This window comes from Mustela nivalis, assembly GCF_964662115.1.
Source record: "Mustela nivalis genome assembly, chromosome: 4".
Lineage (NCBI taxonomy): Eukaryota > Metazoa > Chordata > Mammalia > Carnivora > Mustelidae > Mustela > Mustela nivalis.
In genome coordinates this window covers 2,891,583-2,909,423 of record NC_139023.1, presented here as the reverse complement: position 1 = coordinate 2,909,423, position 17,841 = coordinate 2,891,583, and the positions used below count along the sequence as shown (strand labels likewise).

Here is a 17,841-nt window from a genome sequence, read left to right as displayed (position 1 = left end):
CGAAGAGCCAGAAGTTTGTGGAATTCCTGAGGCGAGCACTGCTCTGCCCTCAGGGAAAAAGCAGAAGAGTATGGTCTCCAAGACTGTCTGGAGCCATGTTCTCCCGGACGTCCTGTTAGTTCTGGGTAAAACATCATCCTCTATTATCCTATTATCTGTAGAGAACAAAAAGGGATGTAAGTGCTCCCATCCGAAAAGTCAGGGAAGGTCCCTGGTATTGAAGAAGCAGGCCCTGGTGAGGCGCGTGGGATGGAGGTGGCTCCCGCACTCCGAAGGGGACTGATCCGCGCGGTGATTCAGGGATGTCTGCGAGTGTCGGTGTGCGACTCCTGTTGAATTTTCAAGCTTTGGAGACTGTATAGACTCCAACACTCCACTGAGGGTCTAATGCACCCCAAGGTAGTTGACCTTACGTCTTTTCTCGCTTCTTCCCCTCATCGAAGCGTTACTTCTCTCGAGTCAGATACGCCCCGTGTCTGTTGCGGGAACGTGTCCCTTCTGCAGAGGCCGAGGCCGCACCCCCTGCTCCTGCTCCTCCCGGACCTGCTCCCTAGAGGGAGAAGTGCCCCCAGCATTGCGAGCCAGGCCCTGGCGGCCAGGCGCAGAGACGTGGAGGCCAGCTCCAGGCCTGGGCTTTCTTCTTCATGTTTGAAGTGACTTTTTTAGTAAAGAAACATTTGTTCCGAATCTTTCATGTCCTAAGCCGCGTTTCCCTACCTTTCTCACTCCCTGCCTCGTCCCTAGGGGAAAGGCTGGCTAGAGGGGCGGCTGGGCCGCAGGACGCGCGCCGCCGTCGGAAGCGCCTTCTAACCTCCCGCCGCAGCCCGCGCTTCGCGGTCCTGCGGCACCGCCGGTCGGGGGCGAGGGGGGGCGGGGGGGGCAGGAAAAACAAGGCTTAGAGCTCGCATTTGCCTGAATTTGCAGGGGGGACCCCTGAGAGGCCTCCAGCGACGCCGTCTGGGCTCTCCCTGCGCGCAGGGCGACGGAGGCTCGGCCAGGCTCGCGTCACTCAAGCCAACCCTCCGAGCCCCGCGGGCCCCTCCAGTCCAGCGACGCCGCGCGTGCGCGGAAATGGACGCACGAGAGGCTCCGCCGCCGGCGCGCGCCCCGAGGGGACGGACCCGGCTTGACCCCGCCGCGGCCGCGCCGCGAGGCGGACGCTGGTTCCGCGGGTTCCGCGGGTTCAGGGACGCGGGTGGCTCGCTCGGAGGCGCGGGGCCGACCGCAGGCCCGGGGCACGCGCGTGCGGAGGGCCCGCAGTTCCGGGCGTTCACGCACCGCCTGCCGGTCCCGCACGAGAGGGCGACGATGACCGCGGGGCTCCGCGTGCGACCCCGACAGGCCTGCGTCGGCCGCGCGGCCCACAATGCTCCGCGCGCAGCCGCGTGCGGCGTCGGGGGCGGGGCCGGAAGGCGGGGGCGGGGGATGCTCGAGGCCGGGCGGTCCGCGTCGCTCTCGGGCCGCGGGGATGGGGGTGGGGGTCGCTCGGCCCCCCGGCCTGCTGCGGGGCCGTGCGGGGAGGGGCGGCGCGCGGCCCGGAGGCTCCCGGCCCGGACTTCGGCCTTCGGCCGCGGCGCTCAACCAGCCGGCGGGGCGTCCCCGGTCCCGCGGCCCGCGCTGCCCCCACCCGCCGCGTTGCCTGGGGCGCGCGGTCGGCTCCGACGGGGGGAGGCGGGGCGGACGCGGTGCCGCGCGCGGGGGGCGGCCTCTTCCGCGGCGTCGCGGGGGACGGCGTGGGGCGCCCCTGCGCTCGGACACTCGGGCCTCGGCGAGCAGGCGAGGGGCTCCCGGAGCCCGAGCGGGTTCCCCCTCCGCCTGGTGTCACCCGGCACCCCCTGGTGTCCCCGGAAGCTTCGAGAAGCCCGTCGGCCTCCGGGGCTCCGAGCGGCTCCCAGGACAGCCCAGCCCGTCGGAAAGGACGCGAGGGCCGTGCGAGTCGGACGGCCGCGGCCGGACTGACGCGGGTGTCCGCCCCGCACCGCGCGTTGTCCTCGCACGTGCCGCCGGTCACCTCGCTCCTCGCGACGGCGTCAGGATTCCGTCCCCCCGCGCCGTTGTCGCATGCAGGCCGGCGAGGACACAGCGGCGGGGCCGGGACGCGCACCCGGGCAGTCGCAGGGCCCGGCCGGAGCTGGACCGGAGCCGGACTCGCGGGCCCCTCCAGGGTCCGTCCTCCAGACCTCCGAGGCACGGGAAGGCCCCGAAGGCAGGCGCTGAGCCCTGCGGGGCTGACCCGGCGGGCGCTCGGGCGCGCGCCCTCGCCGTCGCCCCAGAACTGGCTGTGCAGACGCGCTCGCCGTCGTGCGCACCTGACCCGCGCGGGAGGCAGCTCCCTCCTGCCCTCGTGCTCGGGGAGGCATCCGCGGCCGGAGAGGACCCTGGGAGCCCGGGACAGGGAGGGCAGAGGCCCCGGCCCCTGGAGAGGCGGCGCGGAGACCCGCGGCGGGAGGACGCGTGGCGCGTGGGGAGGAGCGTGGCCGCTCCCGCGAGCCCCGCGGTCAGGACGCTTCTCTGCCCCGGGCGCCCGGCGGGAGACGGCGGCTGCACGGCCCCGGGGAGGGCGGGAGCCCGGAGAACGTGGGAGGCGTGGAGCCTCCTCCCGGCTTCGTGCGTCCAGGGTTTGCGTGGCCGCGTCTGGGACACCCCCAGTGAAGGTGGCAGGTCCCGTGTCGCACCCGGCGTCGGGGGCTCCATCCTTTCTCTGACTCGTCCCCAGCGGGGTAGTGAACGCCCGGCCTCTCCGGGACGCCTCGTGGACCCGCGTCGAAGCCCCTTTTTGTCATTCGGTGTCCTCTGAGCTCCTAGCGTCGTGGCCCAGCATTTAACCGGGACGTCAACAGCGGGGGGTGCCGACATCGGAAACCACCTGCCTGGGCATGGAGCCACCACGTCGGTACCCGGACGTCCGCGACACACTTTCACGCTTTCAGGGACTCCCCTTGTCTGGAAACGCGGGCTTCCTAGGCCTCGGGCGGACCGAGTCTGGAGCGTGGGCCACGCTGTGAGGCATCTGACCCACGTGCAGGGTAGTGGGTGCTCAGGTGGCGGCACGCGGGCTCTGGAGAACTCGGTCCAGTTCCGCTCGTCCAGGAGCAGGTGCTCCTCGGTAGGGCTCCCACAGGCCGCTTTCTCGCAACCATCCCGCCTGGAAACGTGCCGCGAGGAGCCCTGACCCTGAAGTCAAGAAAAATGACAGTCCTGAAAGTTTCTTTAAAATTGCTATCCTCAACAGTATTCAGCCCCAACCTGCTTAAACACGCGCGCGTGTGCGCACACACACTGAAAGACCATACGTGACTGGGTATAAAAATTGTCCAGACCTTAACTGAATTTTGGGCCTTCAGGAAGTCTCACCGTCCAGGTCATATTCAAAATGTTTCTTTTTCTTGGGACATTGTGAATCATTTGATACTTCCGGATATTATTTATTTATTAAAATATGAATTTTCCTCAGAACTTTAGAGGACATTATGAATTATACCTTGGTCACCTTTATATTAAATTACCAGAAGACTATTAAGTCAAACTGGGAACTGCTTTTTCAATCAGCAAGTTCAAGAGAAAAGTGTAACTTTGAATTTCTTTACCTGTTATTTCTGATGTTTTGTAATGCATATGCAGGAGTACACTCCATAGTAGTGGGACCATTCCTGTTCTTTGTGACAAGTTGATCTGTCTGTGAGTTCTATGAGCGACCACATTTTCAAGTATTAGAATTTGAAGAAAGAATTACAGTGGTAGTTCTTAAGTGCTTATGAAAATCTACTGAAAGCTGTGGGCTTTCCATATGATGCTTGGGGAGACATTCCCTCATTGATGCTAGATTAATATGCCTGGATTAAATTGTGAAACACCTGCAGTCCATTTGAACTGAAATCATGAAAGATGGTTTCACTCAGAGTCCAATATGTCATATGACCAGGGGAGCAGTTTAGGTATGCGAGCGTGGTTTGTGAAGAAATCAGACTGTATTGTCAAGGCTCTAACAAAGCAGCATGAATCACTGCTGTTGTGGTTACTGATTGGTGTCTATTCCCCAAATCCTTCCCCCCCCCCCCACTTCCCCTTTCCTTAGAGAAAATCAGATGTCTGTCTCTCTCTTCAGCCTTCAGAAAAGTATGTCATGGACACATTCCAAGCTAGAAAGTCCTGGGCATGTGTGCATTCTGCCTAGACTCCCTTCCCAGGAGAAGAATGCTTTATGCAGCTCATCCTTCAGAGCCCATTTTAAAATGAAAGTCCATACCTCAGAGAACTGGCTAGGATCTGATGCTAAGTAATCTTCCTATTACAAATCCCGTGTATGCTGATCAGCACCTGGCTTTTTAACTCAGAAATTATACACAGCCTAAAACAGAGAGAAAAGGTGGTGGAACTCAAGTACTATTGGGATAATGTCCCTTCTCCTGGCTGTGGAAAGAGATTTCACCTAGAACTTCTCAACTTAGTAACATTCCCAAGGCCTAGACAGTCTTCTTAAAATCTGATGCTCTCTCCGAGGCTGCTGGATAGCACTTGATCCCCAGTTTGCCTGGAAAGCCTGGCCCAGGGCGTGAGGAAGCTCTGGGTGGCTGTCCGTGGTCCTGCTTACATTTCCTTCTGTTCACCTTCCTCCTCCTGCTGAGACCTACTCAAGGGCTGTGGTGTCTGAGTCTGGAAAGGACATCATAACCCATAGTTTTGACAAAACCGGATATTCCCTGCTAGCTCTCTAGATACTGTATGGGGGTGTGGTATCAAAACTGGGACAATCTAAGGGTCAAGGTGCTGGATAGGGCATCTGGTTCACAAGTCGCACTCAACACAGTGCGCATGAGGCACTGATTTCAGATTTGTGGTGGTTGTCTTCAATGTCACCTTGGTTTGCCAGCCCTGCTAGAAGTCATACTCAAAAGCCATTAGGCCAGTTAACAACAATTCATATCCAGGAGAGGAAATAAATTGCACAAAGTCCTCAAAGACCATCCAGCTCACAGCTGAACTCCCAAGAGAAGGGTGAGTGGAACTTGAGATCCTTCAGAGACAAGCTTATAAACTTGAGAAAGGGAGGTTCTAAGCATAATGACAACAGTTGTATAAAAACAACAGTACCATTTATTGAGAAACAGGAAAAGCTGAAGTCAGAACAATGTGAGTCAGGAGTATTGATCCCTGAACTGAGGAGACTGGAGTCCCGTCTCCCAGGCTACAGAATTATCCATCCTTTGAGAGTCCGGCATCCCAGGACCAGCCTGGGACACATTCACTCGTTTATCACCTGCTGAACCAACTGTAATACTTAGGCAAGGAATAGACCTAAACTGAAATTCCATGTACACTTATAAAAAACAAAGTGCCCCCATCCCTGTCCACTTTTATCCAGCTCAGCAGTCTGCCTCTTCTTGTCTCTCGGTCATCCCTTAGAAAGTTTCTTATTCTCCAAGGTGAGGTTGGACAATGCAATACCTCTCTGTGAAGGTCCATTCTTACCTCCTCCAACCCTCACAGCGCTGTCCAGAGACCTACCTAAGCGACATTAATAAGCTTAGAGAAAAGTCTCCACACACCATCTCACTGGCCCTCCTCTTGTCCTCAGTGCATTCTCCCTTTCACCATGAATTGTTACTTTTATTAAAAATTGGACTACTGAGGCTTTGCTGGTTTACTGCTCTGGAGGTGGGATTAGAGGAGGATGAACCAGGACCTGGAAAGGAAGAGAGAAAGAAAAACAATGTGTTTTCGTTCTTAAAGGGTAATAATTCTTCTAAGTGAGTTCTTCTTAGAGGCTACACCAGCCTCCTATCACAGAAGCTGAAGCATTTGGGGCCCCACTTCTGTACCCTGGGGGGAAAAAGGGCATTTCCATTCTAATACTCACTAAGAATCAGATTTCCTTTCTTACCCTTTCTCCACCCTCTCGCTTAGTTCATAAAAGGCACCACCTCAGGAATCATTCATCAACCTCTCTCCAGCCTTCTCTTCCAAAACAATACTGCAGTTGTCTACATGTGTCTTTTTTACCATAACTGCAGGAAGCCCTGCTAAGGGGAACAAGGTGAACAGATACTCACTCTTCACTGTTATCTCTCTAATCATTTAATTGGAAATAAAATCCCAGGGGAGAGTGCTGCAACTATAAACCCATTGTTCCATGTGAATAAGATAAAACTATTGACTGAGATGTGTTTTTATAGTACTGCTTGAAACTGAATAAATGCTACAATCCTTCATTTAGTATCAGTGAATTCCAGTAAGTAATAATGCAGAGTGATTTTAAAGTAGTTTATACACCAATTTAGCCCATAAATTTCTAGGGAAATAAAAGTAGTTTATTGATTTTTCTTTACAACCTATTAATAATTAAGACCATTTATATTACCAAGCAAAATGTGCTTCACTTAAAATACTAGAAAACCCTCAAAGTAGGAATGTCAGGCTTAGTCTTACCCATATTTGTTTTTTGTTATAGCAGTCATTGAATCCATAAGACGAAGAGTCGGTAGGATTCACAGAATGTTAGAAATTCTTTTATTTGGGAATTTTTGCCTGAAGTCAGTAGGGGAACTCTTAATTAGAGGGCAGAAAAGAGAAACAGAGTAAATAGCTGATGGTCAGGTTCTCCATACATGTCTCCCCTCGTTGATGTTTGAGCTATTTTCTGTCTTGTATTTTGGAAGGTCAAACCCCCCACCCCCAGCTTAAGTATCAGAAGCAATCTTTATTTTATATAAACTGGAATCTAGGTCTCAGAACCTCAAAGGAGATATAGTCTAAATGCCCCGTATAGTTAAGAAAAGAAAGGCCAAGGGAAAGAGAAAATGTGTTCCACTGAGCGTTGAAGGTTATCTAAATGCCCACACCCTGAAGTGGGTGCTTTTATATTTACAGTATGGAGGAGGATTGTTTTAAGTGGCTTCAATGGACAGATGACTTATTCTGGGAAAGGCAAACTTTCTATTCTCTAACACAGAAGAAGACTAAGGATTGCTGTGTTCAACAGTTTAATGGAATTAGGGTCATGGGCATGGCACACACACACACACACACACACACACACACACACAGACACACACACACACACACCCTAGCTTTATTAGGCTGCAGTTTTTGAAGGACCACAACTCTCTTATGGCTAATTCTTCATCTTAACTTGCTGTTGTTGACACCTGTGCTTCTCCGGCCCTTTCTTTTTTCCTTTTCTTCTCTTAATCCACTTGAGTGACCACCATTCTTCATCCCTGCTTGTTATTTTTCAGATGTTTGGGCACTTCTTTGGGAGGACATTTCTAATTATCCCCCTTTCCTTTAAACAAGGGATGGGGGGAATGCTTTCTCGTGTGTGAGAGAAAGTAGGGAGGTCTGAATGAAACACCCAGTCATAAGACAATTCGTGGCTTAGACACTGGAAGACTCTTATACACAGGCACGGGAGAGTTCTCAGCATTGAGCTCTGGTGGAGTTGCCCTTTGCCAAACTGCTTGACAGTGTTCACACATGCATAAGAGAAATCATAGATGAAGATGAAAGAAAACTGCAGTGGAAGAAGCTTGGAAAAAGTTAGTGCTAACCTGGAAAGGAAGAGGAAATCCCACCCTTCCTCACTAACATACAGGGGTCTGCTACCCTTCTTCTGCCGAGTCCGGGTTTAACCGAGGCAGCAGCTCCGTCTGATCAGAAAAGTTGGAACTTCGGTGGGGAAGGGAGCTAACCACGGCCGGGTGGGGACGGAGCGCGGGAAGAGGGGAGAGAGAGGAGGGAGGCAGGCCAAGAAGAGAGCTCGCGGAGCGGAAATCACTCCCCCGGCTTCATTTCTGCTCGGCAGAGCCCCTCCCCGGCCGCCCTGGACTGCGGGGTGCGGAGCGAGGGCGCTCCTCGCGGCCCCACTGGGTCCCGGAGGGAAGGCTCCCGGTGGCGAGCGGGTCAAGCCCACACTCCACGCACCCGTTCCTTTAAGCTGCTCTTTGCCAACCCCCAAACCACTTACCTCCTTTCCACACCGGATGGAAACGAGACCGGCTCCGCCTTCGCGGGGGTTCTGCTCGGTCCAGTCGCGCCGGCCGCGCGGTCCGAGCCCTGCGGGAGCGGACAGACCGACCTCCTCCGAGCCGCGGCGCGGCGGGCGGGGCGAGGGCGCAGCCGCCCGTGCGCTCCAAGGTCTTTCTTCCCGCAGGAGCTGAGTTGGAGGCGGCAAAGAACCCAGACATCCCCCCGCGACCCTGGGCCGCGGCCCCCGCCGAAGGAGTCAACTTCCAGGCGGTCCGAGTCCTCGGGTCATTAGCTCCGCGGCGGCCCCGGAGGGGCAAGTCGGCGCCTCTAAGTGGCTCAGCGCGCGAACGAGGCTCCCGAGGCGGCCGCGACGGCCCCCTGCGCTCCTCCGCCACCGGCTGGATGTACGTCGCTCTCCGGAGCCCGTCTTGGTAATAATTTCTACTTTCACTCCCCCTCCGCGGCCTCAGAAAACGGGCCGCCCCCAGCATGGGACCCCGCGGGGAGGCGAAGAACGCGCCGGGGAAGAGCGGAGGGGCAGGGACGTCTTGGGTCCAGGAACCGGGGAGCTTCCCGCCCCCTTCCCAGGCCCAGGTAGTCGCATCTCCGACCGGACGACCCCAGCAAGCCCCCTGCGGTGGGCTGGCGGCGTCCTCGCTCCGTCCACCTCACCCCTTCTGTGGGTCCCGGGGAAGAGCGAAGCGAGTTCTCGCCGGAGCGCATCCTGCCTGCGTCTCGCTCGGCAGGGCTGGGAGGGGCGCGCTCCGAGAGGGAGCCGGCGCCGGGGCATCACCCTCGGGCAACTCGCTGCGCAAAGCAGCGGTGGCTCCACGGCCAGGGAGTCCCCGGGGGCTCCCCGCCCCCCCCCCCCCCCATCGCGGAACTCAGACTCGGGAAGAGCGCGCGGCCCGGGGCGCGCTGGGTGGCCAGGTCTCTGCCGGAGGCGCCTCAAGTGCCTGGAGAAACGGAGGAAGGGCCGCTCCCGTCCTTTCGGGGCTCCCCTTGCCGACCCCGGCACTGATCGCTCCCTCCTCACAGACCCAGAGGGCCGCAGCTTCAGCAGGAGGCGGGCCGGCCGCGCTCCGAGACGCTTAGCCACTTGGGGAAGGTGCTCAGGACCTGCGGGGCACCGGCAGGCCGGAGAGACCGCGGCGAGGCAGGCGGCGCCGGAGGGAGCGCCCAGCCCAGCAAAGAGTTAAAGGGAGGGGACGTGGGCTGTCACGCGTCATTGGGCAGATTATGTGCAGCAAACAAAAAGTGTGTGTCTGCGTGCCAGTCAGTCACTGCATCGGGTCCATCTGTACAACTCTCCGCGCGCTCTCGCGTCTCGCTCTCCCTCGCTCTCCGCCCGCCGCTCGCACCCCGTCTCCCCGTCTCTCTCCCCGTCTCCCCGTCTCTCTCCCCGTCTCTCCGTCTCCCCGTCTCCCCGTCTCCCCGTCTCTCTCCCGCTCTCGCCCTCTCCTCTCTGTAGGCACCGCCTGCGGGGCAGCAACCCCAGCCCCTCTCGACCTGGAAATGCACTGATTCCGCGGGCAAAAGAGACCCTCGACTGCGTCCCCGGGTTCCAGGTGGCCTGCTCGGGGCGGTTCGTTCCCGACCTTCTCCCCGGTGAGTCTCGGGCTTCGCTGCGGGAGGGGGCGGGGGGGAAGGCGGGCCGGGTTGGGAGACGGAAAACCTCGTCCGTCTCGGCGCCCGCCGGGAGAGAGGGCGACGGCCTCGCGGAGGGACCGTCCGGCGACGCGGCGATACAAAGGGCGGAGCGGGCGGGGATCCCTTCGCGGGAGAAGCCGGCGGCGGGGCGCGCGCGGCCGCCAGACAATGCCTGCCCGGGGGAGGGCGAGCGGCCGGCGGCAGCGACAGCGACAGCGACAGCGACGCGCTCCCGGCCAGCCCCGCGCGCTCTGGGGAGGATCCCGGGCCCAGGCAGCCGGGCCCGCAGCCGCCGCGGAGCTCGGAGGGGCCGGGGGCGGCGGCGACCGCACGCCGGCGGGGAGCCCCGGCTGTCGCCCGGCGCGGATCGCGGCCGCTCGAGGCTCGTGGCGGCGGCGACGCGAACCCCTCGGAGCGCGGCGGAGCGAGGGGCTTTCGGCGTATTGTTCGGTAGAACTGCATGTTAATGACTGCGTCCCTGCTGTCGCCGAAGTGACGGGCGACCTCCCGCACAATGAACCGCCTGTGTGAAAGAGACTTTTAAAGGGGAGAGAGAAATTGAGGCATAAAACGCTGAATTGAGGAAACTGAAAAGGAGAGAATAGGATTCCGCTGAAAAGGAGATGAGAGGTTCTGAAGGGCTGCATTTTTTTTAACGTATTTAAATGTGCAATTAGAGATCAGAAAGGTTACCTTGTGTGGGGTAAAAATACCCAGCGAAAGATGCCTTAATATAATAAAGTAAGTTTCTATTTTATGGATATTTTCTTTTATTTCTGTCTGGCAGAAACAGCCCAGTACTTGACGTTTTGGGGATGTAGCAGAGTGAATGGAAAAAGAGGCTGACCAAAGTTTCATGCTCTGTTAACTGAAAAGAAAAAAAAAAGAAAAAAAACCTCTACCTTGTAATCACATTTACAAGATTAATTGGTTAATAGACATTATGATAAAAATGGACATTACTAATATTATTCCATAATGAACAGCTTCTCGGGAAAAGAATTAGGTCTACTCTTTCCTGCGACTTAAATTATACAAAGTATACATGAATTACTGCCTGTCGTGGCGTTATTAGGGAAAAACCAACTTGGGGGAATCTTTTAATCAGTCAGGGTTAACAATGCAGTTAGTTCAAAGCCAGTTTAAATTTTAAACACCTGCTTTGTGTTGTTTTAAGTGACAAGTTTTGTAAGGGTGGCCAGTGGCATAGGAAGGAAAATGTCTCTTTATGACAGCTTAATAGAGCCCTCCATCAGGGTATTAAACTTTGTAAATTGCTGTGGATTGCACGGGCAGAGAGCCCACAGAGATCTACCCCAGTGGGGCTGCCCCTCTTGCCCAAACCGGGTCCTATCTGGGGAAGTGAGAATTCGCCAGTCACTACACATGCAGTATTTCAATCAGGGGACATTTCAGGCCTGCCGGGTACCTGCTCGCTCCATGAGGCACATGCAACTCAATCCACCCCCTTGTATAACAAGGTACCTGGGATTCACTCTCATCCATAAATAAGCATGTCGAGAAAAAAATAATTACCTCTGCTTGCTGCTTTTAATTAAAGCCTCGGAGGGACAGTGTTGGATTATGGTAATGAACAGACAGACGTCCCCTCTTGTAGGCTGCAGAGGAAGGTTAGCTGACACAGACTCAGTGGCCCTGACACTCTCCTGGAAATCCATTCGCCATGCTCCGCTGTCTCTGCCTGCTCGCTAAGGCTGCTCCCCTCCGCTGTCTCTGCCTGCTCGCTAAGGCTGCTCCCCTCTTTGGAAGAAAGAAAAAAATCATTCCGGGCACCCAGTTCAATACATTAGAAGGGGGGAGAGGAGCTTTCTCCCAAGGGTTGGAAGTTTCTTTCAGTCGGGGACAGTCTGTAGGCTCGTAAAAAAACAAAACAAAACAAAACAAAAATCCTATTGTTCTCCCCACCCTTATCTCCCCAATCCTGGCCCATCCTCCCCCAAGATCATGCAAAAAGCCGATCTGTCTTTTCCAGACTTGTTTTCCTTCTCAAAAGCGGTCCCCCCTGAGATCCCATGATTCCAATTCTTTAAAGAAAGTGGCAGGGCTGGGGGAGGAGGAGTACTCCTCAGTTGGCATTTTCAAAATATGCCAGATTTAATCTGCCACTGGCTTTATTTTTGAAATCAAGGCTATGCGAAAAATCAGGTAAACTCAAGAAAAATATAACTGTAGTTGAAATGTTCTGCCTGGATTCACAGAGGTAAAAGGAGTGAATAAGGAGTAATGTAAGTTTCCTTGTCCTGTGTATCTGTCACCAGTGATGGAGGATTCAGGCATCCAGCGAGGCATCTGGGATGGAGATGCCAAGGCTGTCCAGCAATGTCTGACAGATATTTTTACCAGTGTTTACACCACCTGCGACATCCCCGAGAATGCTATATTTGGTCCCTGCATCCTGAGCCATACTTCCCTGTATGACAGCATAGCGTTCATAGCTCTCAAGTGCACGGACAAGAGAACAGTCCCCTATATCTTCCGGGTAAGTCTTGGCCAGTGCTGCGTAGGGTATGAAGGTAAACCTATGTTGAAAATGGACCAAGGATCATTCTAATGACAAGCTGAGATAGGTTATGAATGTAGACAGTAAAGGAATGTGAGACATCCTATTTTACACAGCAAAAAAGAGAGAAAGAATATTAAACTCAAATCATTGTCAGCCGATTTCTGGAATAAATGGTAAAATATGATTTGGAACGCCAGGTATAGCTAAATCACTGCCTCAGTTCGAGGCTTTCCTGGCGGTGAGCTCCACTTCCTTAACTCTGGAAGATTTCAACTAGGGTGGAAGCTATTTGCAAACTAAGTACTTTCTGTAAGTACTTTTAGAGTAAGTACTGGGTGCATTTGTGTTCCAACCCAGGAGGCCTTCTTTTCCTCTAAATGTTACTCTTTCTAGGAAGCTAGCCTGGTTCCAGAATTTGTATTTAATGAAAATGTTAATGGCTTGACAATAAAACATCATTGAACTCATATGTTTGGCTTTCAAGATAGAAGTCTTCCCACTTTCTATTCTTTCTTTACAAAGAAGAACTATTAATTGTTTAAGGCAAAATTAGGAAGATGAATGAATACCACGGAATAATGTCTAAGATCTAAGCTTGCTTTTTAACTTCCAAAGCAAACAGAACTCTTCACACTTTTGTAATGTGGGATAATTTAGAACTGAACTCTCAGGAGGTTAATATTAATTTGAATTGTAAAGAGAAATGTCCTCATTTGATATTCAACCAATATATGAAAAACACTGCTTTATATGATTGGTACAGCGTTTCAAAGGACAGTTATCTGGCCTGCTGTTTGCAGACACAAAGATGGGTGCCAACTGGGGTCATGGTTAAGCTTGATCTCAGACAATTCTTTGGAAAAGGATAACAAAAAGGAAATGGTCCAGGCTTCTCTGGCTTCATTCTCTCAGGAGGGTCTCCCTTCCCCCGCCCCCTACCTCTACCTTCTCGTGTTCTTTCTGTTTTCTGGTCTGTAGGTAGACACCTCAGCGGCAAATGGTTCTTCAGAAGGTCTCATGTGGCTGCGACTTGTCCAATCAGCCCGAGATAAAGAAGAGCAGAACCTCGAGGCCTACATAAAAAACGGACAGCTGTTCTACCGTTCTCTCCGCAGGATTGCCAAAGACGAGGAGTTACTAGTTTGGTATGGGAAAGAACTGACTGAGTTACTCTTGCTCTGCCCCTCTAGACCCCACAGCAAAATGAATGGTAGGTTGGCTCGCGACCTGCGGCGGGGCCCTTCACGAGTGGGGGAGACGCAGGGAGAGGCGGGGCTCGCTCGGCGCCCTGGCGCCCGTCCTCCCTTAGGGCTTCTGCGGGGAAACCCGGAGGCCTAGCGCGGCACGAAGCTGGGACTGAATAAACCTGGGACCCTTGGCTCGGTTACTGCATTGCCCGGGGTTTGGAGGGAAAGGTAGAGCAGCTCGGACAGGGCACTCTTCTCGGGGCGCTCAGGTCCCGAGAGATGGAGGTGATCTGTGAAGGGGGTGAGGGCGAGCCGGTGCGGAGACGATGCTTAGTAACCCCGTGGTGTGCATGTGCGCGCGTGTGTGCGCGTGTGTGTGCGCGTGTGTGTGCGTGTGCGCGCGTGTGCGCTGTTCTCTCGCTGAGCAGGGTCGTCCCCGTACACATGCCTGGAGTGCAGCCAGCGTTTCCAGTTCGAGTTCCCCTACGTGGCGCATCTGCGCTTCCGCTGCCCCAAGAGACTGCACAGCGCGGACGCCAGCCCGCAGGACGAGCACGGCGGCGGCGCGGGCGCCAAGGATCGCGGGGGCGGCGGCGGCGGCAAGGACCAGCCACAGGCGCCGCAGGAGGCGCCCCTGGGCGCCGGCCCCAAGTTCGGCAAGGCGGGCCCGGTGCACCACTACCCGGCCCCCTCCCCCGAGGGCAGCGGGCAGCCCGCGGCCGGCGGCGGCGCCAAGCCCTCCACGGACTTCCACAACCTGGCCCGGGAGCTCGAGAACTCGGGCGGCGGCCACACCTGCTCCCCGGGCCGGGGCCTCGGCGGCGGCCAGCAGGAGGCGGAGCTGAGCCCCGACGGCAGCGGCCCGGGCGGCGGCAAGGGCAAGCGGAAATTCCCGGACGAGGCGGCGGAGGGCGGCGGCGGCGGCGCGGGGCTGGCGGGGGCGCGGGGGCGCTTCGCCGAGCGGCCGCCGCCCGCCTCCAAGGAGGACCTGGTGTGCACGCCGCAGCAGTACCGCGCCGCGGGCAGCTACTTCGGCCTGGAGGACAGCGGCCGCCTGTTCGCGCCGCCCAGCCCCGAGACGGGCGAGGCGAAGCGCAGCGCCTTCGTGGAGGTGAAGAAGGCGGCGCGCGCGGCGGGTCTGCAGGACGACGCGGCCGACGGGGGCGGCGCGGCCGCCGACGACCAGGACGCGGGGGGCGGCGGGGGCGGCGGCGGCCCCTCCACGCCCGTGGCCGCCTCTCCGGCGGGCGCCGACAAGCTGCTGGCCCCGCGGCCCGGGGGCGCCCTGCCCAGCCGGCTGGAGGGCGGCAGCCCGGCGCGGGGCAGCGCCTTCACGTCGGTGCCGCAGCTGGGCGGCGCGGGCGGCGCGGGCGGCGCGGGCGCGGGCGCTGGGGCGGCGGGGGGCGGCGGCGGCGGCCAGGGGCCCGGGCCGGACGAGCGCAAGAGCGCCTTCTCGCAGCCCGCGCGCTCCTTCGCGCAGCTGTCGCCGCTCGTGCTGGGCCAGAAGCTGGGCGCGCTCGAGCCGTGCCACCCCGGCGACGGCGTGGGCCCCGCCAGGCTCTACCCCGCCGCGGCCGACCCGCTGGCCGTGAAGCTCCAGGGCGCCGCGGACCTGAACGGCGGCTGCGGGGCGCTGGCGGGCGGCGGCGGCGGCGGCGGCGGGGGCGGCGGGGGCGGCCTGCCCAAGCAGAACCCCTTCCTCTACGCCACCGCCTTCTGGCCCAAGAGCTCGGCGGCCGCGGCGGCGGCGGCGGCGGCGGCGGCCGCGGGGCCCCTGCAGCTGCAGCTGCCGTCGGCGCTCACGCTGCTGCCGCCGTCCTTCACGTCGCTGTGTCTGCCCGCGCAGAACTGGTGCGCCAAGTGCAACGCGTCCTTCCGCATGACCTCCGACCTGGTGTACCACATGCGCTCGCACCACAAGAAGGAGTACGCGATGGAGCCCCTGGTGAAGCGGCGGCGCGAGGAGAAGCTCAAGTGCCCCATCTGCAACGAGTCCTTCAGGGAGCGCCACCACCTCTCCAGGCACATGACCTCGCACAACTGACCCGAGAGGACCCCGGCTCTCCGCGCGCGCGCCGCCGAGCCGCCTGGGGAAAAACACGCGAGGACACCCACCACCTCCTGGTGACCTGGAACGCTGCACCCAGAGACCCGGCGCACACGCTCAAGCGTCCACGGGCCGCCCCAACCTTTCCCTTCCATGTTTCCCTGCACCGACGTTCCACGCGCACGCACACGCACACGCACACGACAGGATGGTGGATCTTTGATTGGGTGGGTTGTTCGAGGGGTTTTCTTTTGAATGCACGCATTTTCACTTTCCAAAAACAAAGGTACATTTTTTAAAATGTCATATATTGCAACATATTGATGCATTTGTCATACGTTTCTACTTAAATTATTAAGCACTTACGGTTTAGATGTAATAATTATATGTAAGGGCAAAATTTATTTTGGATATAAAGTAAAGGAGGAGGGTGAGATGCCTTCTGCATTTCTTGATGACAGTTTGTGTTCTTACAAAAATAAATAAAATGAAGAAAAAGGGGTCACCATTCAATTTCAGTTTCCAGGGGGAAGTGCATGGATCATGAAATGATTATGGACTTCAATGAAGAATGTCATCATTATGTAAATATGTATTTGCTTTTAATACAAAGTGTAATTTTGTGCCAGTGAAATGGAGTCTGAATAGTTATGTGTTTCTTTTATCCCTGGAAAGATTTATTAAACTTTATAGATTATCCAGGTATGTTGGATGCTTTGACAATAAATGACTATTTTCTTCAAAGCAATTATGTGGAAAGTTTTTAAGTACTTTTTTTTTTTTTTTTTTTTTTGTAGCTAAGGGCTACACTTTTGAGTAGCTACCATCTATTTTCACTGAGTCTCTGAAAAGAAGAAGAGAGAGCGGGAAGAGAGAGATAATAAACCCAGTCCCACTTGCCTGAATTTACTGTGAGCCAATATGGAACCTAAAAGTGAGAAGTCAAAGTTCGATACTGTTTGTAAAATCTTAGGTGGAAGGTGTTGGGCTTCTTCCTCAAAGGGCAAATCATTTAGACAAAGATGTCTGCCAGCAAGCTAACCTGTCAGGGGATGAGCATTCTTTTCAGCAGCAGGATAACTAGCATCTTCACAATTGGCCAGAGACCACTTTAGGCCTTGATCAGAGAGACTGGATGAAAAGCCCATTTTCATTCTACAAATGATGCCTACAGGCGGGAGTATCCTGTGCTCTAGAACCTTTCAGCATTCTGTCCTGTGCTCTAGAACCCTTCAGCATCCTGTCATGACCCATTAAGAGACCCAGTGAGGAGTTTCTTTAGAAACCAAGGTGAAATGACCACGACAGTCTATGCATTGCTGGGCCCAGCCTTCTTTCTAAAGGCTCAAGCAGCTGCACAGCCTCTGGAAAAAGCCTGGTCCTAGAGCATGATGATACAGAGGAACCGGATAATTTCCCCTCCTCTTCCTGTTCTTCCTCTTATGAAAAGTCTCTCTGTACTCTTCATCTGCTGACAATTCCCAGTTAAACTGTTTGGCACCATTAGGTGCAAAACCATAAAAATGATGGTCCTTTAGGTCTTAGGGGAGCCCGCATCTAGAGTCATTCTAGAAATGCTCTACGAACAGACACTACCTTGATTGTCTATCACTGGAGCTATTCTTTCCCATTTTGTCCTCCACTATGTCAGAAGGAGGACAGCTGTGAGAAAGTCTGTAATGGGAAACGTCCACACTGTCTCACTGGAGACATTCAATGGCTTCCCCTCCAAAAGGATTTGAAAGCCTTCATTGTCTTGAGGTGACTACAGAACAAGTTATATTTCAGGCAAGGAGCAAGTAAAGACCAAGGGTAGGGTAAAGAGACGTATCCACAGTGTGACCACCATTGCGTCAAAAAGCTGGTTGACTCCTTTACCATCTAAGGACCTTTCTGTGCTACATGTCTCTGAGGCCTGCTCTGTTTTCCTAGGCAACAAGTGGATGATATAAAACCCTAATCCTCAGCAAAGTAGAATGAGAACAGTCCAAAATTTCAGTTTTAACTGCTCTTTATGACTAATATGGCTGCGTCATCACTGCTGTCCTTTGATTTCGCTGCATTCTGGTTTTCTCATCTACACAGGAAGTGTGACAGGTTCTGCTATCTGTAAACTACTTCCCGCCCTGGGGATTGTTTTTTGTAATGGGCTAATCAGGTCCCAGTGATATCTAAAAGGAGATTTGTAGAGAAAAGACCAAGATTGGTCATGAAGCAAATTTGATGGCAAGAAGTAAGAAAGATATTTGGGGGCAAATGAAATATGGGCCCCAAGAGATCCTTAAATCAGGAAGCTTGAGAGGCTAACTGAATTGTCCAGATCTGAGACACTAGTGGATTTCTGGAGCAAAAATATCTTCAAAACCAGCCAACCAACCAACAGCACAGGTCGCTTGGGGACCAAAGTCTCCAAAACCGACAAAAATGCCCCAGACTTCAATGCCCCCACGTTCTGTCCCAGTTGTCCA

General features: G+C 55.4%; 1 protein-coding gene across 2 annotated transcripts; it reads left to right on the top strand.

Annotated features, from left to right (window-relative positions):
• The first annotated feature begins 7,094 nt into the window (after positions 1-7,094).
• Positions 7,095-16,121, top strand: PRDM8 (PR/SET domain 8). Of its 2 annotated transcripts, none has more exons than XM_082728019.1 (6): positions 7,095-7,535; positions 8,150-8,396; positions 9,437-9,573; positions 11,895-12,115; positions 13,118-13,349; positions 13,755-16,121. In XM_082728019.1, exons 2-6 carry the CDS (start codon positions 8,368-8,370, stop codon positions 15,368-15,370), a joined length of 2,235 nt encoding a protein of 744 aa, XP_082584145.1. In that variant the 5' UTR covers positions 7,095-7,535; positions 8,150-8,367; the 3' UTR covers positions 15,371-16,121. The 2 variants fall into 2 exon arrangements, with proteins under 2 accessions (XP_082584145.1, XP_082584146.1); XM_082728020.1 differs by lacking the exon at positions 7,095-7,535 and adding an exon at positions 7,680-7,831.
• The last annotated feature ends 1,720 nt before the right edge of the window (positions 16,122-17,841 follow it).